Below are 26223 nucleotides of genomic sequence, written 5' to 3' on the forward strand. Positions count from 1 at the left end.
ACATACCACATCAACATACAGAGCTCCACAGTATTTCCCTTCCAAGCAGAGAGTTTTCCACTCGGTATGATCAGTTGTCTCTACAATGCTGCAGCAGCAGCAGCATCTGTAGCTCTAGCCTGGTATCTAATTATATTAGCTACTCCACTCTCCCTTATGAGCTTTAAGTCCCTGTTTTGGCTAATCTTCCTTTTCTCCCCCAGGACCCAACTAGATCATGCACTGTGTCCCCAGACATAAACAAAACCAAACCAAAACACAAAACATTAAGGGAAGCCGACAGCATCCCCTAGCTTACCATTACCTTTGACACCTAACAAAAAAGAAACTTGAGATCCTTTAACAGCTCAGCTGAACTGTTAAGTGTACTTAAAAATGGAAGGAAAGAGTGAGCACACTCCACAAATAGGTCTTTGGAAATTTACCATGAAAATCTTAAGTTGGGCAGAGATGATTTCCAATGAAGTACTGCTCTGATGCGTATGACTATATAAAGTAGAATAAACAGGGAGACCCCCCCACACACAAAAAAACCACCAAACCAAACCACCACCAAAACACTACACTTCAACTGCATATCCAAAACTGTCTCCTCTACACAGCCAACATATCCTTATGATATCCTTATATCAAAACTAATGCCATCACCCTTCCAAAAATGAAGAAAAAAAAATATATATATATATATATATTCCAGTGGTCACAGACACGTTAGGAACTTTGTAGGAAAGCACAAAGAGGCTGTAGATTACAACCACCACCTTATCGGCTGCCAGAGTTTGTGTGCGTGTATTTTTAAGTGTTTCGCCCAGCTCCTCCTTCCCCCGCTACCAACAGCAAACACATGAGTGAGCTAATCAGCTCAAACTGAAAAACCTTTCGATGCAGGCGTGTGATGGAAGATAAAATCTGAGGGGCGGCATGTGGGTCAAATAAAAGTTGCTTTGCAGTTCGCTCCTCCAAGCCCCGCAGCGACCGCAGGGAGGTGAGATTCCCAAAGCCACTTTCACACCTTCGGTAATGCACTAGCAAAGAGAAGCCCGGAGAGGCTGAAGTTTCCACGGAGGGAACCGTCGGGGAAGACGCAGCCCGGGAAGACGGAAGGGTTGGGCTCGCTACCTCTGCACACGGGCGAGCCGGGGCTCCGTCTCTCAGGTGAGTTGCTCCTCCGGTGGTTCTCGGGGGACCGTCTCGGGCGGCCCTTGGCCCGCGGCGCCTGCTCGGTCGGGGCCGCGGCCGGCGGCAGCGTCGGGCTGGGTGGGCTGGGGCCGCGGGCCGCGCCGGGCCCCGGGAGATTGCCCAGCGAGGCGGCGGCGGCGACGGCGGGTGGGCGCGTGGGACTGTGCTGGCTGCCCCGCAGGAGCTGGTAGGGCACCGTGGCGCGGATGGGCTGCAGCAGCCGGCCGGCTCCCGCAGCCGGGGCGCAACCCACGCCGCCGCCGCCCGCACCGTTCCCGCTGCCGGCGGAGGGGGCGGCGGGCGGGGAGCCCGCGGCGCTGCGCCGCATCCTCTGCGGCGGGGGATGAGGGGTCTGAGAGGAACTGGAGGAGGAGGCAGTGGACATGGTGGCTCCGAGGGCCCGGGACGACGCCGGCCGACACGGAGGCTCAGAGCGGGAGGCGCGCGAGCGTGTGGGAGCCGGCGCGATAGTGCGTGCGAGTGTGTAAGGGGGAGGGGCGGGGGTATCGGGGAGGAGGAGGAGTCTCTCGGCTCCCCCTTCCCAACGCGCACCCCCGCCGCCTCGGCGAGGGGGGAGGGGAAGGCTGCGAAAACAAACGCCCAACGGCCCCAACCGCCGGGCCGGGCTCCGTGTGGCGGTCACGGCTGGGGCCGCAAGGAGCCCGGAGCCGCCGCCGCCCCGGGCATCGCGCTGACAGGGGAGAGGGGCAACAGTCCGGATCACGCAGCCTCGGGGGCCGCTCGCTGCCTCGCGGGGCTGCACGCGCGGGATCGCCCGGCAACTGCTGGGAGGGCCCGGACCCCTGCTTCTGCGGATCGAGACCTGAGGAAAGGGCCTCGAGGTGTTTGGCTCTCCGCGGATCCCGCGCCACCGCAAACACCGCCGCCGCCGCCTCCGCCAGTTCCTCACTCCAAATGGCAACTGATTCCCCACCCGCACCCCGCCCCCGGCCCCGCCTCCCGGCGATCGGACCCGGCAGCTGCCGCAACGAGCATTCCCATTGGCTCCGCCGCTCCCCATCAGAACTCGAGTGATTGGTTGTGGAGTAGGAGTGAGAGGAGGACTTACCAATGACAGTGGTGCATGCTACTTTGGAGGCTGGGCGTGAGGGAGTGGAAGAGTGAAGCGGGGGCTGGCTGTGCGCGCTGGGAGAGGCGTGAGAGTTGACAGCCTTTGAGGTGAGAGCGAGAGTTTGATTGGGCTGCCCTTTTCGTGAGTGTCCTGCGCGTGCCCCAACACCCAAAGACACACGCACACCCGGGTAAGCCAGTAGCGAGGGCTCCCCCGCCCTGCACCGGTTGTACAACTTGAGATAAACGACGCTTAAGGCTCACTCTACTTTTTAAGTACACCTGTTCTGTTGGGACGTTTTAGAGTTGGTACCAGAAGAATCCACCCTTTCCCCCTCTAACTTTGGTAATGTGAGTTTTTGTGGCAAACAGACTAATTGATCAAAAGAACTTCAGGGCATCAAAAGCAAAGTCTAGAAGCTGGATTGAACCACAGGTCAACTTTTTTTTTTTTTTTAAGATTTTATTTATTTATTTGACAGACAGAGATCACAAGTAGGCAGAGAGGCAGGCAGAGAGAGAGGAGGAAGCAGGCTCCCCACTGAGCAGAGAGCCCAATGCGGGACTCGATCCCAGGACCCTGAGATCATGACCTGAGCTGAAGGCAGCGGCTTAACCCACTGAGCCACCCAGGTGCCCCCACAGGTCAACATTTTTATAAAAGTCTATCTTTAGGTTTGTGGTTATGCAGTGGAAAGAGAATCAAATCTTTTGTTCCAAGACAGTAACCGAATTGCAAGGGTTAATAAGGAATCGTACATCATTACACCATCAGTTAGATGTATTAATGGAGGACACCCTGTTGCCTTTCCCCAGAAGCAGATGGTCTCTTGGGAGAAATAAATACCAGACTTAAAGTAACAATCCACTGTGGTAAATTTAGTTGTTGTTCTGCAATGAAACTGAAGAAATACGAAGATTTTGGGTAACTATCAAAAACCAAACTTTACCCCATAGTAAACCAAGGTTTTAAACCTTATGCAGGGACAGTTCATTTAAGGGTCTACCTCAGATACTCTCCATTGATTTCCATGATATAATAAGAGAGAGAGTTATCATATTGGTCTGCTCTTGGTGTCTGCCCATACTGGAAAAACTTCCTGTGATTTTGGGCCCTATATGCAGGGTTTAGTTTCACTTAGAGGAGTCATCCCTCTCTGCTTCCTTGTGCTCTGAGTCCAGAAAGCATACTAGCTTCTGTAAAAAGTAGGTGAACCCCAAGGGCACCTGGGTGGCTCAGTCATTAAGCATCTGCCTTTGGCTCAGGTCATGGTCCCAAGGTCCTGGGATGGAGCCCTGCATTGGTCTCCCTGCTTGGAGGGGGTCTACTTTTCCTTCTCCTCCCCACTCATGCTCTCTCTCGCTGTCTCTCTCAAATAAATAAATCTTTTAAAAAATTAGAATGTTATAGTAGAGCTAACTCATTTAGCTTTACTATAATCTCCAAGGTAGGTACTATTATTATCATTCCCATTATGTTCTCAGCTAAAGCACAAAAATGTTAAAGGTCTTGCCCGAGATAACTTAGCTAGTTAAGAAGGAAGCTAAGAACCCAACTTAGGTGAACTAACTTGAATCTGTGAGTAAGCCTAGCACATCACAGCTTAAGGCTGTGACTATATGACGATAGAGTATTTACAACATTCCAAGAATCTCCTGCGTAAGATAAGTTCCCATTAGTTCAAAAGAAATTTTACAAGTGAAGATAGCCTACCTATGCGTTTTTCTTTACACAATAACATGTATTTTAGTTATACATAAAATAAATACTCTTTCAAATTTGGTATAATTGTTTTTCCATCCAAAATTAAAGACTCTTCATTAATTAGGAAATTGATTTCTTTCATGAGGAAAAAGTAGCTTCTTTGCAATGACATTAGAATATCAAAAACAAAAACCTTGACATATTAAAATGTGAAATTTTTTAAAAAGCCAGTAAATTACTAAGTTGTTGATTTGATTACAGCATAGTTTCATTATAGAAATGTCCTCTCTGGCCACTCCTAAATATAAATATGGAACAACCTCAACACATTAAATTACAATAATTCTAAATGTATACCAAGCCACAGTGATTATGATCAATACTTGATTTGGATCTAAAACCACATGCCTAGCCATATTTTAAAGGCTTCCTATGTCTTTCAATCTAGCATAGCCAATTAAATCAGGCATCTAGAGCAAATCTGAATGACCCACACCGAGAACTACTCTGATCTTAAAATCCTATTTTTAGTTATTTATAAGTCATCATGACCTATGTGGATGTTCAATCAGCTTCTCTTTGCTAAAGAAATCTTGGTCATCTCTTAAACCTTTATTCTTGTGAAATAAGTACTGATCCTCATGTGCGAGGAATTCAGTCTCCAAACAAATCAAATGTGGGCTAAAATAAACTAAACCCTGATTTCAGATGTCCATTTGTTGAGTTCTTAATAATGTTTAATATTGTTTTATTCTTATCAATGGTGGGATAGTCTCTCAGGGTATAAACTTTAAGAGAATGTTCTCCTAAAAAAAAAAGAAAGAAAGAAAGAATGAAAATGTTCTCCTCAGCAAATTGGAAAACCCATAGAAGGAGGTATGGATTGCTCAGCTAGAGGCTCTGTTAAACTACTGTGTTAGCTATGGGATGGAAAAGTCCAGGGTATTGGTTGAATCTAAGTGGGACACTCTATATGAGACTTAATGTTAGTAATGACCTCTTTCCTATGTTGCTCTGACTAGAAGAAAACAACATTGAGAAAACAATTTGGTGGCAAGGGAACCACCTTTGTCCTCAGTAGCCTTATGTCTTGGCTGTCAGTGGGACAGAAATCCACCATTGGCTCCTTTGAGCCTTTGAGCCTTCTATTATATTTATTTCTTATTCATATATAGTAGTGGACATATTTTAGATTAAATTAAAACTTGGAATCAGTGGCTACATATGATTAATATGCAGCCCCAAGTGGAGAGAAAATGAGGTAAAGAAGCATTGGGCCTACAAGGCTATCTCTCTTTTCTGGTTTCATCCAGGTTTGCCAGGCTGCATGTCCAAGGTTCATCCAAATTTAAGAGTCAGGCCAGGCTGTCAGTATTAGCAATGAGGTCATGGCTGAGAGAGAACACTAAACAGATCTGCACTGATGTTCATCTTAAGCTGATTAAACTCTCTTGTCGGTGGATTCTTTATAGCAACAACAAAAAAAGCCTTGCCTGAATTTTTGTCCCTGGCAGATGCTTACAGTAATACTCCTTACTGCTTGTGACAGCCTACGTGCGCCTTTGCACTAGGTCTTCCCTCTGCCTGAAAAGTTCTTGCCCCAGATACCCACATGGCTTGCTCCCTCATTTCCACCAGTTCTTTGCTCAGAACTCAGGTCACCACCTTCACAACGAGAGCTTTTCTGAAAACCCTTGTTAAAATTGCAAGCACCCTAGGCATTTCCTATTCTCTACCCTACTTTTTTTTTTTTTCCAGAAAACCTATCACAATCCAGCCTGTTATGTATTATAATTACTTTTTGTTCTGTCTGTCTAGAATATAAGAGCTATGAAAGCAAGACTTTTTAATTTATAACTGCTGAATCTTCGCAACAGTGCTTGGTACATGGTAGACAATCGATATTTGCTCAATATCATTGAAAGAGTTGCAAATTTTAACAAGTGCTTGTTGAACCAAAACTGTGCTTTTATCACAAAAATAAATATAACCATAGGTAGAGCTGCTGAAAAGATTTAGCCAGAGTAGAAAAGTGTACCGTGTGGCTCCTATAAACCCTACAGATATTTATATTGGGGTTGGTGTTCAAAAAGAAAGCATATTTTGTATTCTGGTCCTTAGGCAAAGTGAAAAGTATTAGTCCTAGTGGATATTGGAGGCTCATCAGAGGTTGGAAGTGGACGGTGAAAAAGGCAGTTGAAATTTGCAGAAAAAAAAAATAACTAAGTGAAATTGACAGAGAAGCACATTTGAGGACAGTTAGGGAATGACATCTGCTGATTTCTAGTCCGTTCTCTCTCACTGTTAGGAACAGTTATTCCCAAGAGGCCTGTATAAAGGAACTGAAAAAATTATATTTAAGTAGAAAGAAACATTTTATGTAAATAACAAAAATTTTGCTTTGTTTTTCCCTAGATAAAGAATGACATATTTCCCTGAGATATAATGGCATAAGATTGTGTAAGTTTAAGGTATACAATGTAATGATTTTGCACTATATAGATGTATAGTGCAAAATGATTAACACAATAAGGTTATTTAACATCTATTACCTCACAGTTACATTTGTGTGTGTGGTGAGAACTTTTAAAACCTATTTTCTTAGCAACTCTCAAATATACAGTATAGTATTATTATTTACAATCACCTCACTGTATATTATAGCTCCTGAATTTATTCATTTTATGATTGGAAATCTGTATCTTTTGACCACCTTCACCAATTTCCCTCTCTCCTCACCCTTGCTCTCAGTGAACACTGATCTGTTCTGTTTAATAAATTTTTTTTTAATGCCACATGTAAGTGAGAATATGTAGTATTTGTCTTTCTGCATCTGACTTATTTCACTTAGCAAAATGCCCTCATGTTTCATCCATGTAATCACAAATGGCAGGATTTTTTTAATTTTTTTATTTTTTTTATTTTTTTTTTTTTAAAGATTTTATTTATTTATTTGACAGAGAGAAATCACAAGTAGATGGAGAGGCAGGCAGAGAGAGAGAGAGGGAAGCAGGCTCTCTGCTCAGCAGAGAGCCCGATGCGGGACTCGATCCCAGGACTCTGAGATCATGACCTGAGCCGAAGGCAGCGGCTTAACCCACTGAGCCACCCAGGCGCCCTGGCAGGATTTTTTTTAAATGACTAAATAATATTACATTGTATTAGGTCTACTTTATATATGTTTCCATGTCCTGGTTATTGTAAATAATGCTGCAATGAACATGGGATTGCAAATACCTCTTTGAGATACTCATTTCATTTTCTTTGGAAAAATATCCAAAAGTGGGATTTACATGGCAGTTCCGCTTTTAACTTAACTTTTTGAGGAATTTCCATACTTTTTGCCATAGTGGCTATACCACTCTACATTTTCACCAACAGTGCTCATGGGTTCCCTTCTCTCACATCCTCACCCTCGCTTGTTATCTTTTCTTTTCTGAAAAAGAAATTCTAACAAGTGTGAGGTGGTATCTCATTGTGGTTTTGATTTGCATTTCCCTGATGACTAATGATGTTGAACATTCATATATCTGCTAACCATGTGAATATCTTTTTTGGAAAAAGTCTCTGTTTAAGTCCTTTGCCCATCCTTTGCCATGCAGAAGCCTTTTTAGTTTAATGTAGTTCCACTTGTTTTGGTTTTACTTTGCTCTTGTACTTTGGTTGTCATATCCATAAAATCCTTGAAATCAGGGAGCTTTTCCCCTATGTTTGGTTTCTAAAAGAAGTTCAAAAGAAGCAATGGAAATAGGGGATATTTTATTTTTAAAGAGTAAATATCAAAAGAGTAAGTATACAAAATAGTGATGAGGATGAGCTTTCATTTCCACAGCAATTTCTGTAGCCAACTGTAATGCTAGGGGCACATTCTTTAAGCTGATATATAAGTTGACTTTTATCTTTTAACTAAAAGACTATATTGTGCAAAGGCAGAATTTGCAGAGGCTAAAGATGTGGGGACCAATGAAACTGCAAATATTCTCTTTCCACGCTGTGGCATTCTATTTGTTTTAGTTCCAAACATGGTGTCAACAATGCATGAGAAGAGTTGTAGTCCCGTGAAGAAAGTATGCTTGATTATCATAGTGTTATTTTGTATTTTTATGAGACTTTAGAATGATCAAAATGTGTCCTGGATTAATTTCCTCTTAGGTGTCTGAATTTTACTTTTTACTACATGAGTGAGTTGAGGCATCGTTGTTAGGGTGCAATCAATTCATCAGCAGTGCTTGATGAGAGAAGTTTCTTATTCTTTTAAGGTCTATGTAGCGCACAATTTTCAGTGTCCTACTCAGCATCCTATTGAAAAGGGCTGTGCTAATACATCTGGTTGGCCTATATGAAGGTTTATTAGCACATCGCTAGCAGCAGGCCTCCTCAAGTTCCTTATTAAGTGTCTTCAGAGTGTCAGACACTTTGTATACTCTGTAGGGCAACACTGTTCTCACTCTTTGGTAAATTGTGGTCTACCAGAGGCAAAAAGCTAAGCCTAAAATCAAGGCAAAAATAATGCAGGAACATGTATTCGAGAGGAGAGATGTCAATGAAATAATGTGGAAGTGATGGGAAGGAAGGACCACTTTTGAGGAAAGGCATCAGGAAGAAGAATATGAGGAAGTCTTGTCATTAGGAAGGCACAAGATATGTTAGCAGACAATTGGGCAGTCTACCTTGGTTGCTTGTTAATGAACGATATGTTAATGATAATAAGATATGAAAGATATGCAGTGAGAAGCTGTCAGATTCTTGAGTGGGTGGGGGGAACATGAGTGGAGCTGTGCTTGGTGAAGATTGATGTAAGGGCAGTTTTTAACCTGCAGACTGGAAGATGATTTAGCAGACAATAATCCACATGAGTTTATGGAATGAGAGGGAAATGACATAGGATGTGGACAGGAGGAAACGATGAAAGTGATGGACCTTCTTAACTGATAGACCTTGAAAGTAGGTCAGACAACTCCAAAGCTTTGGTATTGTACTGCTGGCAGGATAGTAGTGGGTTCAACAGGGCAGCCAGGAAAATGGGTAGGTTTGGTGAGAAGATAATTATGAATTCAGCTATAAATAACAAGAGGCTATTCAAGTGGAGGCAGTGTTTTCTTTGTCTTATTAAGATATAACTGACATACTGCTTGGGATAAGTTTAAGGTCTGCAGCATAAAGATTGGATTTACATATATGTATTTCATCATGATTACCACCATAAGTTTGGTTAACATGGACTATCTCATATAGATACAAGAAGTAAAAAGAGGAAAAAAAATTTGTTGAAGGTAGTTTCTAAATGATAGTGAAGTTGAGAACAGCAGAGATCTGGATTTTGGGGTATTCACGTATACATGGTATTTGAAGCCAGGGGCACAAATTAAGTTGACAAGGGAGAAAAGTGTAGAAATAAAGGACAAGAGAATTAAGGGCAAAATTAACTAGAAAAGAAGGCAGAAAGGAAGTCCTTCTTAATACAATGGAGAGTGTTTGGTGTTTCTGAAGATAAGTTTGGTGGGAGGGGGAGAAATAGGAGTAGAAAGTATGTTCGGTTACACAAGATGATTATTTCATGTCATGCTCCCCCCCCCCTTTTTTTCAGTCATCTAAAAGCATCCTCACACCTGTCTCTCGTGATAGAACTCCAGAATAACCCTACCATCAAGACTACAAATCTTTTGACATTTGGCCCAATTTCCCTTTCCTTTCGATTATAAGTGATGCATTATCTCCCCTCCTACCGAGAGTCATTTTCTCTACTTGTGATTTAAATTCCTTCCCTTCTTCCTCTCCCTTTTTTTTTTTTAAGATTTTATTTATTTATTTGACAGACAGAGATCACAAGTAGGCAGAGAGGCAGGCAGAGAGAGAGAAGGGGCAGCAGGCTCCCCGCTAAGCAGAGAGCCTGATGCGGGGCTCTACCCGAGGACCTGAGCCGAAGGCAGAGGCTCTAACCCACTGAGCCACCCACGTACCCCTCTTCCTCTCCCTTTTGTTCATTATCCAAATATGTATGAACAAGTTGCACTGGAACATTTTTAAATAAAGGAAAATAAAGGTTCTTGTTTTATCCCTTTCCATCTGTAGCCCTAATTCCCTGATCCCTTCATAGCAGTGCTTCTTGAGAAAATTTTCTATAAGTTAACTCTGATTTCCTGTTCAATGTGCTTATTAGCTTCTATCCACACATGCCACTGAAAATGGCTAATCAATGTTGTCAACAGCCTCCATATTGCCAAACCCAATCAATATTCCTTGGACCTCATCCTAATCCAACTCTTAGCAGCTTTCAACATAGCTGGTCAGGCTCAACTTTTGACAAAAGGTCTTTTCTATTGGAGTCTAACTGCAACTGCTTGGTCTGCCTTCTACTTTTCTTTCCTTCTACTTTTCTTTCCTTCTACTTTTCTTTCCTTCTCTTTCTCTTCTCTTTTTTATCCTTAATTTTTTAAAACTTTAATTCCAGTGTAGTTAACATATGGTGGTATATTAGTTTCAGGTGTACAGTGATCCAACAATTCTATACATTAATCAGCCCTCATTTTGTTAAGTGTGTTCTTTGATCCTCATCACCTATTTCACTGATTCCCCCTGCCCCCACCGACCTCCCCTGTGGTAACCATCTATTTGTTCTCTGTAGTAAAGGGTCTGTTTTTTGGGTTGTCTCTTTTTTTATCCTTTGTTCAACTGTTTTATTGAACATATGAGTGAGATCATATGGTATTTGTCTTTCTCTGATGGACTTATTTCACTCAGCATCATACTCCCTAACTCTATCCATGTTGCAAATGGCAAGATTTTGTTCTTTTTTTAAATGGCTGAATAATAGTCCATTTTACACACACACACACACACACACACACACACACACACACACACACACACAAACACACTACCTTCTTTATCCATTCCTCTGTCAATGAACACTTAGGCAGCTTTGATAGTTTCACTATTGTAAATAATGCTTCAATAAATATAGGAGGGCATGTATCCCTTTTCATATTCTTTGGGTAAATACCCAGTAGTGTGATTACTGGATCATAGGGTAGTTCTATCTTGAATTTTTTTGAGGAACGTGAATACTGTCTTCCACAGTGGCTGCACCTTTTCATTCCTACCAACAATGCATGAAAGTTCCTTTCTTCTACATTGTCATCAACACTTGTTTCTTGATTTTTTTTATTAGCCATTCTGAGGGGTGTGAGTGATAGCTCATTGTGTTTTTGATTTGCATTTTCCTGATGATGAGTGATTTTGAGCATTATTTCATGTGTCTGTTGGCCATCTCTATGTCTTCTTTAGCAAAATGTCTGTTCATGTCTTCTGCCCATTTTTTATTTGGATTATCTGGTTTCGGGGTGTTGAGTTTTATAAGTTCTTTATAGATTTTGGATACAACCCTTGATGGGATATGTCATTTGCAAATATCTTCTCGCATTTGGTAGATTGTCTTTTAGTGTTGTTGGTTGTTTCCTTTGCTCTGCAGAAGCTTTTTATTTTGATGTAGTCCCAAAAGTTTATTTTTGCTTTTGTTTCCTTTGCCTCAGGAGACATACCTAAGGAGATGTTGCTAAGGCCAATGTCGAATAAATGCCTGCCTGTCCTCTTCTCTAGGATTTTTATAGTTTCAGGTCTCACATTTAGGTCCTTATTCCATTTTGAGTGTACTTTTGTGTATGCTGTAGGAAAGTGGTCCAGTTTCATCTTTTTGCATGTCGCTGTCCAGTTTTTGCAACACCATTTGTTGAGGAATTTGCCTTTTCCCATTGCATATTCTTGCCTCTTTCACTGAAGCTTTATTGACCATATAATTGTGGATTTGTTTCTGGGCTTTCTGTTCTGTTCTATTGACCCATGTACCTATTTTTGTGCCAGTACCATACTGTTTTGATTATTATAGCTTTGTAATATAACTTGAAGTATGGAATTGTGATTCTTCCAGCTTTGCTTTTCTTAAGATTGCTTTGGCCATTTGGGTCTTTTCTGATTCTTTTCTGATTTTAAGGTTATTTTATTTTTTAGGGTTATTTTAGGGTTAGTTCTGCGAAATATGTTCTTGGTATTTTGATAGGGATTGTATTATATCTGTGGATTGCTTTCGGTAGCATAGATATTTTAACCATACTCTTCCAATCCATAAGCATGCAATGTCTTTCCATTTCTTTGTGTCATTTCCAGTTTCTTTCCTCAGTGTTTTATAGTTTTAGGTCTAGTTAAGTTTATTCCTAGGTATTTTATTTTTTTGGTGCAATTATAAATGGGATAGATTCCTTAATATCACTTTGCTGCTTCATTATTAGAGTATAGGAATGTTATGGATCTTTTTACATTTTGTATCCTGTGACTTTATTGAATGCATTTATCAGTTCTAGTAGTTTTTTTTTTTTTTTTTTTTTTTGGTGGAGTCTTAGAGTTTTCTATACATTGTATCATGTCCTCTGCAAGTAGTGAAAATTTTACTTCTTCCTTACCAATTGGGAAGACTTTTATTCCTTTTTATTTTCTGATTGCTGTGGCTAGACTTCCAGTATTATGTTGAAATAAAAGTGGTGAGAGTGGACATTCTTGTCTTGTTCCTGACCTTACGGAAAAGCTCTGTTTCTCCGCCATTGAGTCTGATATGAGCTGTGGGTTTTTCAGATAAGGCTTTATTATGTTGAGGTATGTTCTATCTAAACCTACTTTGTTGAGGGTTTTTATTATGAATCGATGTTATACTTTGTCAGATGCTTTTTCTACATCTATTGAAATGATCCTATGGTTTTTATTCTTTTTTTTGTACAAATGTGATGTATCACATTGATTGACTTGTGAATATTGAACTACACTTGCATCCTGGTAATACATCTCACTTGATCATGGTAAATTATGTTTTTAAATGTATTATAGGTTTAGTTTGCCAGTATTTTGTTGAGGGTTTTGCATCTATGTTCATTAGCGATATGGGCCTGTAGTTCTCTTTTCTTGTGGTGTCTTTATCCAGTTTTGGTATCAGAGTATTGCTGGCTTCATAAAAGGAATTTGGAAGTTTTCCTTCCTCGTCTATTTTTGGAACAGTTTGAGAAGAATAGATATAAACGCTTCTTAAAATGTTCAGTAGAATTCACCTGTGAAGCTAACTGATCCTGGACTTTTGTTTGTTGGGAGTTTTTTGATTACTGATACAATTTCATTGCTATTAGTATGTCTGTTCATGTTTTCTATTTCTTCCTGCTTTTCGTAGGTTATATGGTTCTAAGAATTTATCCATTTTTTTTCTAGGTTGTGCAATTTTTTGGCATATAATTTTTCACAATATTCCTTTGTATTTCTGTGGTATCCTTCATTATTTCTCCTTTTGTATTTATGATTTTGAGTCCTCCCTTGTTTGGTTGATTGGTTTGGTTTGTTGATGAGTCTGGCTAGGGGTTTCTCAATTTGGTTGATCTTTTCAAAGAACCAGCTCCTAGTGTCATTGATCTGTTCTATTGGGTTTTTTAAGTTTCTATAATAGAAAATGAATCATTTATTTATTAAATCACTTATTTCTGCCCTAATCTTTATTATTTCCTTCCTTCTGTTGATTTAGGATTTTGTTTGTTCTTTTTCTACTCCTTTAAGTGTAAGATCAGATTGTTTTTTTGAGATTTTTCTTGTTTCCTGAGGTAGGCCTGTATGGCTATAAACTTCCCTCTTAGAACTGCTGTTGGTGTATCCCAAAGATTTTATACACTGTGGTTTAATTTTCATTTTTCTCCATGTACGTTTTGATTTCCTCTATGATTTCTTGGTTGACCCATTCACTGTTTAGTAGCATGATATTTAACCTTCTTGTATTTGTGGTCTTTCCAGATTTTTTATTGTGGTTGACCTGTAGTTTCATAGTGTTGTGGTCAGGAAAGATGCGTGATATGACTTAGCTATTTTTGATATGACTTCATTCTTTTTGAATTTGTTGAGACTTGTTTTGTGGCTTAATATGTGATCTATTCTAAAGAACATTGTCTGTGCACTTGAAGAGAATGTGTATTCTGCTGTTTTAGGAAGGAATGTTCTGAAGATATCTGTTAAATCCATCTGGTCTAGTGTGTCATTCAAAGTCACTGTTTCCTTATTGATTTTCTGTTTGGATGCTCAGTCCATTGATGTAAATGGGGTGTTAAAATCCCTTACTATTACTGTATTATTATCAGTTCCTTTATGTGTGTTTATTAACTGTTTTATGTATTTGGATCTCTTGTGTTGGGTGCATAAATATATACAATTGATATTTTCTTGTTGGATTTTTCCATTTATTATTACATTGTGTCCTTATTTGTCTCTTGTTAACAATCTTTAAGGACTATTTTGTCTAATAGAAGTATTGCTACCCCAGCTTTCTTCTGACAGTCATTTGCACAATAAATGTTTCTCCATCCTTTCACTTCCAATCTGCATGTGTCTTTAAAGATTTTATTTGCATTTTTATTTATTCAGAGAGTAAGAGAGCAATGGGGAAGGAGCAGAGAGAGGAGAGAGAGAATTTCAAGCAGAATTCCCAAGGAATGTTGGTTTGTTGCAGGGCTCTATTCCAGGGGAATTTCAGAACTCATGACCTGAGCCAAAATCCAGGCTCAGCCATTCAACCAACTTAGCCATGCAGGCACCCCTGGCATGTGTCTTTAGGTCTGAAATGAGTTTCCTGTAGCCAGCATATAGATGGGTTTGCTTTTTCACCCGTTCATCACCCTATGTCTTTTGACTGGGGTGTTAAGTCCATTTACATTCAAAGTAATTATTGCTAAGTATGTATTTCTGCCTCCTACTTTTCTAACCAGTCTCGTTCAGTGTCCTTCAAGGATTTTTCTCCCTCCAATCCCCTCTAAAAATCAGGCTCTATCTTCTCCTTTCTTCTTTGTAATCTCAAGCATTCCCATGATATTAAATACTCTAAAATGCTGGCAACTCCCAAATTAATCTCTCCAGCCCAGACATTTCCTCCAAATTCAGCATTCTATTGCCTATCTGATATGTCAAGTTTCCATGAATATCTGAAAGAACTGAAATCGTCATTTCTTTATTCCTGCTTTCCCCTCCATCAAAAAGAAGTTCTACCCGTATTTTCCCCCCACTTCAGTAAAGGGTATCACCCAGTTATTTTCCACCCAGTTATTTTAAATAACATGACCTGAGCAATATTTCTGATTCCTCACTCTCCTTTCCTCTTCAACTCCAACCTGTCAGCTTGTCCTCTCATTTGATGTCTAATCCATCCCCTTTTCTCCGTATTCTTTGCTGCTACATTAGTCCACAAACTACCATCATTATTTACTGGAGCTACTGCTACAGTTGCCAACTGGTCTTTCCACTTCTACTCATGCCTTGTTTAATTGATTCTCTGCTTACTTAAAAGTCCTGGCCTGTTCTAGCTTCAGTCTCCTTGCCCAGGCTAATCTTTCTCTGTTCTCTGCCTCACCTTTTCAGTTCCAGCCACAGTGGCCTCCTTTTACTTATTCCAAAACGCTACTACAGGGTCTTCACACAGGTTATCTTCAACCTGAAACACTCCTTCCACATTCTTCACATTCCTCAGTTTCCCTGAGTGGCTTCCTTACATTCTTCATGGTTCAGTTTAAATGTCATGCCTTCAGAGTATCTTTTGAGTCCTCACCTATCAGTAATAACCTGCAATAATCTATCATAAAGCAAGTCTGTTTCATTCGCAATGTTCATCACAAGTTGTAAATACTTGCTTGTTTGCTTGCTTATAGTAAGCCTCCCAACTAGATTGTAAAGTCTCTAAGGTCAGGGGCCTTGTCTCTTCTGTTCAGTACTTAACACCTAGCCAGTGCCTAGAATATGAGAGGTGATCAATAATTATTTGTTAAGACTTCATTGGTTACTGATAGCTTCCCAGTTTTCCTGATTCCAATCCTCGTACCAACCTATTACACATTCTGTGGGAAAGCTTTCTGCAGTCTTATATTAAAGTCCCCCTTGTTTCAATTACTTGAGTAGATTTCTGTTCTTATAATTAAATTACCACCAATTGATTAAGTTTTGAAAAATATAGGGTTATCAGCAATATCAAATGCTACTGAATGGATAAGAAGGTTAAGGGCTACACAAAAAGTCATTGGATCTCTACACTGGTAATCTCCAAAATGACAGTATCTATAAAATGTGGCTCTGTGGAAGCAAGGTTACAGTTGTGTTCATGAGAAGATTAAGAAAGAAGATATGACCAATGTAGACTGTTCTTTTTGAGAAATTTGACAGTAAAAAGAAGGCATGAATGAAAATGGGATTGTGGGGTTCAACAGAGACCAAGAAAACATATGTTGGTTTAGTCTAAAAATAATGTCTATTGCTATGCCGATAAGCCAAAGAACCCAAAGGAGAAAAAAAAAAAGAAGAAGAAGAAAAAAAAGAAAAAGAAAGGTTTGAGTGAGGAGGAGTATTCATAGTTTTGGCTTCCATGAGGTAGTAGAGAATTTGATCAGGAGCACAAATTTGACAAAAAGGGACAATGTTTTTCCCCACTGGGAGATAGAAGATTGGAGGTTAAGAAAAATTTTATGTAGCACAAAGGGAGGTTGAGTGTGGCCACTGCAGGAGGCAGCAAAGTCATCTACAACGGTCACCAAGGGGAGGGTCAGGGTCTCTAGAAATGCTTCTCCAAACCACACCTCCATCTCTATTCCATCACCTCCCTGCCCAAGACTGTAGATGCTGTCCACGGCTGCTGCCACAGAGATTTACTGCTATTGAGGGCCTCAGTGTTTGATAGGTATGCACCTTATTTCTTAGATGGGATGGAATGGGAAAAAGCCCACAGTCCCTGAGGAAAAGGGAGATGGGGGTTTGAGGAATAGGACAAGGACACAGAACTGTGTTTCCAAACATGTAAATCATGAGGCATAAATGGGGTCCTTGCTGTAAAATGGAGATTTCAGCCTACCTTCCTGAAAAGTCTAATTTTGCATGTCTGGGAGCAGGAAGGGTAGGACTATCTATGTTTTAATGATCATTATGATCAGGCAAATCTGGGAAATAATAGATTAGAAATTAATAAAAGTCCACCAAATTTAATTGCAGGCCCCAAATATTTTCTCACTTTTTAGCCAAATACAAAGAAATGTTGATAATGGACATCAGTTCATGGAAATGATCCAAAGAAAACAGTTTTGAAAGAAACAGTCTCTAACTCTGTGGTTTGGGGGGGAAAAAAAAAAATTGGGCGCCTGGATAGCTCAGTTGGTTAAGTGGCTGATCCCAGCTCAGGTCATGATCTCATGGTCCTGGGATTGAGCCCCCCATCAGACTCCCTGCTCAGAGGAGAGTCTGCTTCTTCCTCTCCCTCTGCCTGCCATTCCCCCTGCTTGTACTCTTTCTCCATCTCTCTCTTTCTGGGTCAAATAACTAAATAAAAATCTTTAAAAAATAAAAATTATAGTGATATTCATAATGTGAGACTAGTTTTGAGATTTTTTTAAATACAGGGATTTCATCAAGGAATTGGTAAATGGAACTGACTGGCTAATATTATTTATAATATAATAATGAGTCAGAGATTTTAAAGTCTGTTCTGCTTCTAGTTTGCTAGATTCCTGGATTAATGAACTAAACTTAATATAATCTAAAAACATAACTTGATTTTATCCATTCCCAAAATTCTTAAAGGGAATCTTTAGCACACCAGATTCAGGTCCTTTAAAATATTTTTTCCATTCCCTCCCAGAAATGGTGATTTGTATTGATATACAACAGTCAGGCCCCAGGCCTCTTTCTAGGACCCCAGGGCCCCACTAATTTGTACCAGTTCTCTTCTATTCTAGTCAGCCCTGACCATCAGGTATAAATTAGTGCTGAATCAATATTAGCTGATACTTCCCCAGGTGTGGGAAGTGCAGAAACCTGATCACATGAGCAAACATAGCCCTTCCTGGCTACATTTAAAATAAGGTGGTTGTTATTATACTATTCAGGGAAAAGACTTTTTTTTTTTTTTTTTTTAAAGCAAATCTCATGTCACCTTAATTTGCATCAACTTGATATACTGCTGTCTATAGTCAGAATCCATTTTCAGTTATTAGTCTCCCTGCCACTCTTTACACTTTCTTCATTTTTCCAGGGAGACTTCTCCTGCCTTTCTCATTATCCCCTCCAGCCATGTCATATGCCCCACACAATTGTTCATTTCTAGTCCTACTTATGGAGTTCTGTAGATGAGCCAAAGGGGACTTAGTTTACATTCATAGCTTTAATCACTCACCTTGGGCGGAGCAGTGTCCTAAATAAATTTCAGTTTTGCACCATTACTCAACAAGGTATTTATTTAAGTATCACTTAATAACACAAAAGTAAACAAGGCACTCAAACATGTTATTGAGGAAAGAAGCTTTAGTTCCCCACGTTTTTTTACCCAAGGGCCAGTCTCACTTGAGTTGTTCTTACAGAACTGTTAAGTTTTCTTTAAAGAAAATCTAAGAAAACTGGGTAGAACACAAGTACTGTGAGTCAGGTCTAAGCTATCTTTACTTTTGAAATGATTAATTGCTTTGTTAATTTTCAATGACAAGAAATCTTGTCATTTCTTACAACACTTCCAAGTCCTAGCTACTCACATTGTAGCTATGCATTCAACATGCTCAGAAATTATATATATATATATATATACATATATATATATATATATATATATATATATATTCAGTATTTAACCATAGATGAAAGCAGAAACTGATGACCAAATTTCCAATGAAATGGTCTGACTCTGATTTTTTTTCCTCTCCTATATCCTGAGTTTTACAGAAATCTCCTGTATTTTGATTCATATCTATGATCTCTTTGTATGTAACAATTCTGTGATTATTTCCATTTTACAGATGGGAAAATTGAGGCATGTTTAGAAACTGAGGAAAGCTGCTGGGCTCACAGTTAGCATATGAGGGCATCATAACTGGAAACGAGGTCTCCTGACTCCAGGCCCAGTGTATTTCCCCCTCCCAATAAAAATTACCTTTATAATCATTGTCAGGGATATGATCACTGAGTAATAAAGCAGCATTTTTTTCCATCCTTGGTCTTTGAAGGACCTTTGAGCTAATAGTGTATGCGAAAGAGGTCATTTACTGCCCAAGAGATTGATTACGTACATTCAGGGCAACCTGATGACACCCCCTGATAGGACAAGGGCCTGTCTAAATGTCCTAATGTACTTTTAACCATCCAAAGTTCCTGACAGGAAGATGGGGTGTGGTAATTATACATCTTGGTTTTGGTTTATCTTCTTCATATCCTCACCCTCAGAGATGTCTTTCAAACATTGGTAATTACAGCTTTCAGAGCCAGAGCCTACAGACTCATCATCCACACAGATGAGATACTAAAATCTACTCAAACATGTAAGACTGAAGAAAATTTCAGTGCTACTGGACTCAGGTTAAAAGAAACCTGCTTACAAAAGAGGTAGCCATTATTTCTATGCATGGCTATACTGTGCCACACTGACGTGTAATGGTTTCTTGTTGATCTATGGGGGCATGTATGAATTCATTTGCCTCTAAATTTCACCTGTAACTTAAAAAAAATAAGACTAAAGTACACATGTGGATGATCAGACCATTTGATTGAAACCAAACAGTCTGATCTTGTAAAGCAGATCCAAGTCAATGAAACCAACTTGAAACAATGAAGGAACTGCTTCTAAGCAAGATGAATCCATGTCAAGAAGCAAGGACAGCACAGGGAAGCAGTGGTTGTAGTAACCAGTAAGTGGAACCTGGGTTAATAACGTCATAACTTCTTAAGAATTCAGCAAGTAACAATATATAAAGTATAGTGGAGTTTCTTTTCTTTTTTTTTTTTTTTTCAATAAGGACTTTATTTATTTGACAGATCACAAGTATGCAGAGAGGCAGGCAGAGGTGGGTGGGTGGGAAGCAGGCTCCTGGCTGAGCAGAGAGCCCAATGCTGGGCTGGATCCCAGGACCACAGGATCATGACCCGAGCTGAAGGCAGAGGCTTTAACTCACTGAGCCACCCAGGCGCCCCTATTCTCACCATCTACATTACTAGGCTAATGGTGATCTATCCTATTTGGGGTCTCAAAATTTAGGAGTCTGAATGTGTAAAGAATTATTAAAGTGGACTTTATAAAGTCAAGTGAATTAGTTTGGTTTGGAGAAGCAGTTCAGAGGATTTAGTAATGGTTGTCAGGGATATTTAGTGCCATAAATATTGTTATGTGGGTGTTTTTTCATTGTAGAAAGAATGCAAGGAAATGTTATAGATTTGAGAGAGACCAGGTAAATAAAAAGAACTGGCATGTGTTCAACACCTACACTTTGCTGGGCACTCTCTGTATTACCTCGTGGAATCCTTGCAGAAACCCTGCAATGGAATTCTTAAACTGAAAATGAGAGGAAGTAATAATCAACGTCAGAGATCAAAGTCCTTTATCTGATATTTGGTCCTAGGATCTGTTTACCTCCAAAGCTTGTGCTCTTGACACCAACTTTCTGTAATAATACATTGGGAGGGGTTTGGGAATTTGCTTCCCTCATTAAATTCAAGAATAGTTTCTAGAGAACTGTGTCCAGGATATATTCCTACCCAGAAGTAGGAAAATGGACTAAATTCTTCTGATGCTGTCTTCAACTCTGTAATTTTAGATTAAAATTCAGATCGATAGAGATTTAGCTCAAGGCTTTTCCTGGGCACATTGGTATTATTATTTTTTTAATCATTAAAGATCTGATACCTGAAGCATGAATAAGACTTGATGTGTTTGAAGTTTTCTCCACCTATTTACATGTCTGACAATATGGAATTGGTCCAATAATTAGAGTATAACCATACAACAGAATTCTGTGTTGTGGTTAGAATTATTTGGAAGAAATTTTAATGGTATAAGAAAATATTTTGATATATTATCAAATTTTAAAAAATTAGAAAAACCAAACCAAGCTATAAGGTATATTTCCAACTGAATTTAAATATATATATATTTATGTATGCAAAGATAAAAACAAATGGGAGAATATATGTAGAACATTAGCAGTGGTTTCCTGTGGGAAAAACAACTGACTTTTATTTTCAACTCTGGGTCTCACATTTTTCCAGAATATATGGGCCTTACATATATTACTAGGAAGAATGTTATACATACCACACACTGCAATTTTCTGAAAAAGTTTTAAAAGATAGAAGTACAATAATGTATTATGAATGCAATCATGTGTAGGATAAGGGCAATTTATTAAATAGCATTGAGCCCATTGTTGAGAGCAAACTGTCAGTGTGCCCATCACTGGAGATAAAATTGGCCCTTCGTGCAATTTCTTACTATGCTGAAATTATCATTTATAACCACCAGGTTCATTTAGCCCCTACCTAAAACCCTCTTTCCAGAAGGCACACAGAAAATACACATCTAAGCACACTGTACTGTGTGTGTAAAATGGAGATTATAATAACACAAGGTTCGCAAAAGATTTCAGTAAAATACTTGTAAAGCTCCTAGCAGTGTACCCAGGGCGTAGTAAGTACTGAATAAATGTTAGCCATCTCGGTATTTATGTCTTTACTGATAAACTAAAGAACAGAATAATTTTGCAGAGGAAGATGGTGGCTGATCTTAGAAGTTCATTATCAGCCCCCGGCACATATACATTTCATTTTAAAAATAGCCTTACAATTAATGTAGGTGGTGTCCAAAGGAATCTGTGGCACATTGTAATTATGTAGTACATTTCGTTTACCACACTTATCAAGGTTTAATGAGCAATGAAAACAGGAAACAAAGCCATGATAGAATTCAATTTTGCTTTAATCATTTTGCTTATATTTATATTACTAAAAATGATTGAAATATTAAGAAAATATTACCACTTTAGAACTACATTTTTATTTGCATTTAAGATTATTTATGATTAAAAATAGCTTTGAACTTAGATGTACCCTATGCAGTATAATACAAACAAAAAGTACATAGAAAATTCTTTGCAAATATCATAATTTACCTGGAGACTGTCTTCGTTCAGACTGCCATGACAAAACACTAGTGACTCCATTTATTATTGTCTCCTCACACTTCTGAAGGCTGGGAAATCTAAGATGTAAGGATCTGCTTCCTGGTTCATACACAGCTATCTTCTCACTGTGTCTTCATGTAGGGGAAGGGGTGAATGGGCTATCAGAAGGGCACTATCAGAAGGGCACTAAGCATACTTAGGAGGGCTCCACCCTCATGCCCTAATCACCTTGCTTCTTTTTTGATATATATCTTATTTTATTTAAATTCAATTAACATAGTGTATCATGAGTTTCAGATGTAGAGTTCAATTATTTATCAGTCACATATGCCAGTGCTCATCACATCACGTGCTCTCCTTAATGCCCATCACCCTGTTACCCTGTCCCCACAGTCCCCTCTCCTCCAGTAGCCCTCAGTTTGTTTCCTATAGTTAAGAATCTCTTATAGCTTTCTCCCTCTCTGATTTCATCTTATTTTTCCCTCTCTTCCCCTCTTATCCTGTTTTGTTTCTTAAATTCCACATAGACATGAAACCATATGATAATTGTCTTTCTCTGACTGACTTATTTTGCTTAGCATAATAACCTCTAGTTCCACTCACATCATTGCAAATGCTAAGATTTTATCCTTTTTGGTGATGGAGTAATATTCCATTGTGTATATATACCACCTCTTCTTTAACTGTTGATGGACATCTGGACTCTTCTCATAGTTTGGCTATCGTGGACATTGCTGCTATAACCATTCGGGTGTAGTTGCCCCTTTGAATCACAACATTTGTAACCTTGGAGTAAATGGGGTAGCTCCATTTTAAACTTTTTGAGGAACTGCCATACTGTTTTCTAGAGTCACTGTACTAGCTTATATTCCTGCCAACAGTGTTAGAGGGTTGCCCTTTCTCTACATCCTTGCCAAAATTTGCTATTTCCTGCCTTGTTAATTTTAGCCATTCTGACAGGTGTGAGGTGGTGTCTCTTTGTGGTTTTGATTTGTATTTCTCTGATGCCAAATGATGTTGAGCATTTTTTTCATGTGTCTGTTTTAAGGGCCCTGTTTCTTTTTTCTTTTCTTTTCTTTTTTTTTTTTAAGGTTTTTTTTTTTGTTGTTTTTGATTTTGTTTTTGTTTTTTAATTTGACAGAGTGAGAAATCACAAGTAGGCAGTGGGGAAGCAGTTCCCCACTGAGTGGAGAGCCCAATGCCAGGCTTGATCCCAGAACCCTGAGATCATGACCTGAGCCAAAGGCAGAGGCTTAATCCACTGAGCCACCCAGGGGCCCCAAGGCCCTGTTTCTCAATAACATGACATTGGAGGGTAGGATTTCAATATGTGAATTTTGAAGGAACACACTCATTCTGTAGTAAAGGCATACACTTATTTAACTGTATTTCAGGGATGCCAGAACTGCTCAGTTGGTTAAGTATCTGCCTTCAGCTCAGGTCATATCCCAGGGGACTGGGATAGAGCCCAGCATCAGGGGTTTCTGCTTCTCCCTCTCTCTGCTATTCCCCCCTCTAGTGCTCTCTCTCGCTCTCTCTCAAATAAAATCTGAAAAAAAATTTTTTTAAATGTATTTAAATCATCTTAGTCAGAACTGGAATGGTTAATTGTTCCACATTTTTAAGGGAAATCATTTTAGTAGTAGTCAGATTTCTAGAGAGACCTTAACCAGTAATTGCAAAATGATATGGCTTGGTCTGGTGTCCCAATTCAATATCAAGAATAAAAACCTCGGGCGCCTGGGTGGCTCAGTGGGTTAAGCCGCTGCCTTCGGCTCAGGTCATGATCTCAGGGTCCTGGGATCGAGTCCCGCGTCGGGCTCTCTGCTCAGCGGGGAGCCTGCTTCTCTCTCTCTCTGCCTGCCTCTCCATCTACTTGTGATCTCTCTCTGTCAAATAAATAAATAAAATCTTAAAAAAAAAAAAAAGATTAAAAAAAAAAAAAGATTAAAAAAAAAAAAAAAAAGAATAAAAACCTCAATTACTCCTTAAGTGAAAGATGCTACACTTACAACTGCTATGAAGTGGTGGAGAAATAGAAGTGGGATTTTAAACCATTAAACTTGTCTCCCACACTGATTGAAGACTTATTTGTAAATATCACCAGAAGTATTTATTTAGGGGGGCAAAAATATCCAGATTACTTGGATGCAAATGCTTTTGTTATTTGGAGAATATGGGTATCTTTGGTCAAATGCAACTATTTCTAAAATTACAATTACACACTACTTCAGCCCTCCTTCTCTGACCATCTTCTCAGAAGTCTCTTCTAAGATAACCAGGACCCTGGTTAATTAATGCTTTCTGAAGTCTACTTTCCCGACAGATATTGAGGCTTTTTCTTCTTTCAGAGGAAAAAGTTTGTCCTAGGTGAAAACATGTCAACACTTGCCCAGCCTCATCTAGCTTGTTTTCCAGTTAACAGGTTTAGTTTTGGCCTCAGGAGGCAGGAAAATGAGAGAGAGGGAGAGGAGCCTGAAGGAGCTCAAAATACCATTACTGTTCAGTACAAAGCAGGTAAACCAGTTCTGCCAAAGACCACAAATTTCTGTATTTCCTTGTGTTTGTTCATCAAAGTTTCACATTTAAAAAAACTTTTATGTTTCTTTTGGTTTCTATCATGTGCTTTACAGATCATCTATTTTATTTTATTTATTTATTTTTAAGATTTTATTTATTTGAGAGAGAAAAGGGAGTGAGAGAGAACATGAGAAGGGAGAAGGTCAGGAGAAGGTCAGAGGGAGAAGCAGACACCCCATGGAGCTGGGAGCCCGACGTGAGACTCAGTCCCAGGACTCCGGGATCATGACCCGAGCTGAAGGCAGTCGCTTAACCAACTGAGCCACCCAGGTGCCCTAAAGATTATCTATTTTAAAGCAAGAAAATGAGAATAAGGTAAAATTCTAAGGAAAAATGATGGGAGCCTATGAGAAGTTAGTTGTTCCCTTACTCAGAGCTAATTCATATTTGACCAAGCAGGGGCTCTACAGTTATATTCTGAATAGCAGATTACTCTTATGGACAAATAGGGCGTGTGTCTTTCTCTCCCCAAAGGGAAACTATATTACTGGATTTGAATACTAGGATGCATCTGCCAACATGGGACAGAATAGTTAAAAAGGTAATGGAAATATGAATTTTCCATTCAGAAGAAGAGAATAGATATCTCAGGCAACTGAAAGAACATGTTCGGATCAGTAAAACTAAAGTGTAAAGAATATAGTACTTTTGTATGGAACAGACTTCTCTAGACAGGAAAGAACCCATCTAAATGCTGAGGGACAAACCAGTTAAGAGGCCTGAGTCTTCCTTTTTTGCAACTGTAAAATCTGGTAATTAAACTGGCCAAACAGAAGATATAATAAACATAAATTGAAATAAATCTGCATATTCCAAGCCTAGTGAATTTTTAAAGATTGAATTAAGTAACTAACTGGAATCTTAAAGACGAAAGAACTCGTGCATGCTTCCTGAAGTCAAGAGCGGTCTAACTTAAAATTCTGTTGTCTCTGAGGACAAATTATAAAGAGCTGAAGAGATTCAACATCACATGAATAGCCTTTGCTCCCACTCAGACTGTAAAGTCAGGTCTGAAAAAGGAATATTCTGTATAGAAGCATAAATGTTAAAATATGAACATTTTGCTTTGATTTCAATCCAAAAATAAATAAATGAATTAAATGTCAAAAATGTCTATTCTAATTTAAACTTCTCTATATATAACCTAATGTGTAGTGTGAGCTAAAAATCTGTTCATGCTAAGTGACAGAATATTCTCTATGCAATATGTAGGTGTTAAGTAAATGCCCTAATTCATTTATTATAAACTACTTTTTCCCATTTTAACCTCTTCACAGAGGCTATAGTTATAGATTTTTTACTCAATGTCATGCTGTAGTTTAACTAGCAGCATCTTCCTTCTTAGTGCCACTTCAGATAGTGATACAACTTACAGCGAATGGTGTCTTATAGTTGAGGTATAGTATTCAGTACAGTTTAAATATTTTATTTGTTTTTTTCGACAGAGAGAGACATAGGGAGAGAGAGAACACAAGCAGGGTGAGCGGGAGAGGGGGAAGCAGGCTTCCCGCGGAGCAGAGAGCCCACTGTGGGGATCGATGTGGGGCTCGAACCCAGGACCCTGGGATCATGAACTGAACCAAAGGCAGGTGCTTAACAATTGAGCCACCCAGGCACCCCAGTATTCAGTGCAGTTTAAAAAGCAAAACTCTGTCTAGAGTCCTAAGGATCCCAAAGGTGTGCTAGTATTTATGAGTTCTTTTTAGA

At 39.4% G+C, this 26223-nt stretch overlaps 1 protein-coding gene and 1 long non-coding RNA gene across 4 annotated transcripts in view; one reads left to right on the forward strand and one right to left on the reverse strand.

The window, feature by feature from the left end:
• The window catches only part of GLCCI1 (glucocorticoid induced 1), a 101288-nt gene extending 99179 nt beyond the window's left edge, over positions 1-2109 (reverse strand). The window contains exon 1 of one of the 2 annotated variants that reach the window (XM_082693366.1): positions 1120-2109. In XM_082693366.1, coding sequence (XP_082549492.1) covers positions 1120-1564 — 445 coding nt within the window. In that variant the 5' untranslated portion in view covers positions 1565-2109. Of the gene's footprint in view, positions 1-6; positions 772-1119 lie in introns of those variants that run through there. The other variant, XM_082693367.1, reaches the window with a different exon arrangement.
• Positions 865-26223, forward strand: part of LOC309845432 — a 180344-nt gene continuing 154985 nt past the window's right edge. For both annotated transcript variants that reach the window (XR_014301289.1, XR_014301290.1), the window contains exon 1: positions 865-1155. This is a non-coding gene — a long non-coding RNA (uncharacterized lncRNA). The remainder of the gene's footprint in view (positions 1156-26223) is intronic.

Source organism: Mustela nivalis (genome assembly GCF_964662115.1).
Source record: "Mustela nivalis genome assembly, chromosome: 12".
Classification (NCBI taxonomy): Eukaryota; Metazoa; Chordata; class Mammalia; order Carnivora; family Mustelidae; genus Mustela; species Mustela nivalis.